The sequence below is a fragment of the Cheilinus undulatus genome, linkage group 2 (assembly GCF_018320785.1).
Source record: "Cheilinus undulatus linkage group 2, ASM1832078v1, whole genome shotgun sequence".
Classification (NCBI taxonomy): domain Eukaryota; kingdom Metazoa; phylum Chordata; class Actinopteri; order Labriformes; family Labridae; genus Cheilinus; species Cheilinus undulatus.
Window position 1 is genome coordinate 11,220,635 of NC_054866.1, and position 1,234 is coordinate 11,221,868.

Below are 1,234 nucleotides of genomic sequence, written 5' to 3' on the forward strand. Positions count from 1 at the left end.
CTTGAACTGGTGGAAAGCTCATGAATGTCACAGTGACAAGAATTTCTAGGCCAAGGGAACTAAGGCGGTGTGAGTTTCCTGTCTTATAATCTATCACCTCTATCTGTCCTTCTTTAACCTCAGACTTATAAAGTTCAGGAAGAGGAAACCACACATGATGTGTTTTATTGCCACATTTATTTCAGTGCACAGAAACACTGCTGTTCTCATTGTGTCGAGACATGAACGCCACACTGGAAGAGGGACCAGAGCCGGCTTATGCTGCGTTCTTTGGCTGTATTTTGGCTGTGGGTCTGCCTCTCAATGCTGTGTCACTGTGGATTCTGCTGAGACACCACAGTCTCAAATCCCCCAGTGCTGTCTACATGGTCAACCTGGCAATCTCAGACCTGCTGCTTGCTATATCTTTACCCTTGAGGGTCTACTTTTACGCCACGGGAACCTGGCCACTGAGCACTTTGGCCTGCTTCTTGGTTTTATTGCTGTTTTGGAAAAACATTCGCTCCAGCGCTTTATTCATCACCATCATCAGCGTGGACCGTCTGCTGGCTGTGGTTTATCCTCTGAGATCACGGCACCTTCGGACCTCGTCTAACGCCTGGAAAGCTGCAGCGCTCATTTGGCTGTTTGTGATTGCGACAAGTGTTGAGAATAGCGTTAACTACTTCATCTCTTTAAACAATACAAATCAATCTTCCTGTTTCAAAAATGATGGAAATTCTAAATCAATAACGACTTATCTTCAGCTGGCTCTCATGCTCAGCATGCTGGCAGTCAACATTGTGTGCACTGCTCTGGTGTCCTGGACTCTAAACAGACGCCTGAATGACTCTACAAGGATCAACAACAAGGTGAACGTCATGCTGATCTTTGTTATGAGCCTGGTGATGTTCATCGTATGTTTCTTACCTCTGTATGGGGGTTTACTTGTAAAAACAACAAGTGAAGAGATAAAACCTTTCATATGTCTTGCTAGTGTGAACTGCTGCCTGGATCCTCTGCTGTATTACTTTTCCTTTGATGCTTTCTGGAAGAAACAAGACAATGCAGATCTTCCTGGATAACAGAAGTCAAAGGACATATTAGATTTATGTGTTGGCATCATGTCTGTAATGTAACAATGAATTTTTGCAGTTATGTGTGATGCTCATTTAGATCAAAAACCTATCCTCTCATAAATGTCCTTAAATGTAAAGATTTAACATGAGGCCAGGCAAATATGTTCCTATTAAAA

General features: G+C 43.0%; 1 protein-coding gene across 1 annotated transcript; it reads left to right on the top strand.

Moving 5' to 3' along the window:
* Positions 1-218: 218 nt before the first annotated feature.
* LOC121526659 (lysophosphatidic acid receptor 6-like) lies at positions 219-1,234 on the top strand. Its single transcript, XM_041813334.1, has one exon. It carries the CDS (start codon positions 222-224, stop codon positions 1,062-1,064), a length of 843 nt encoding a protein of 280 aa, XP_041669268.1. The 5' UTR covers positions 219-221; the 3' UTR covers positions 1,065-1,234.

Excerpts from the sequence above, each read along its gene's own strand:
- LOC121526659 (XM_041813334.1), top strand. The coding sequence starts at position 222 with ATGAACGCCACACTGGAAGAGGGACCAGAGCCGGCTTATGCTGCGTTC.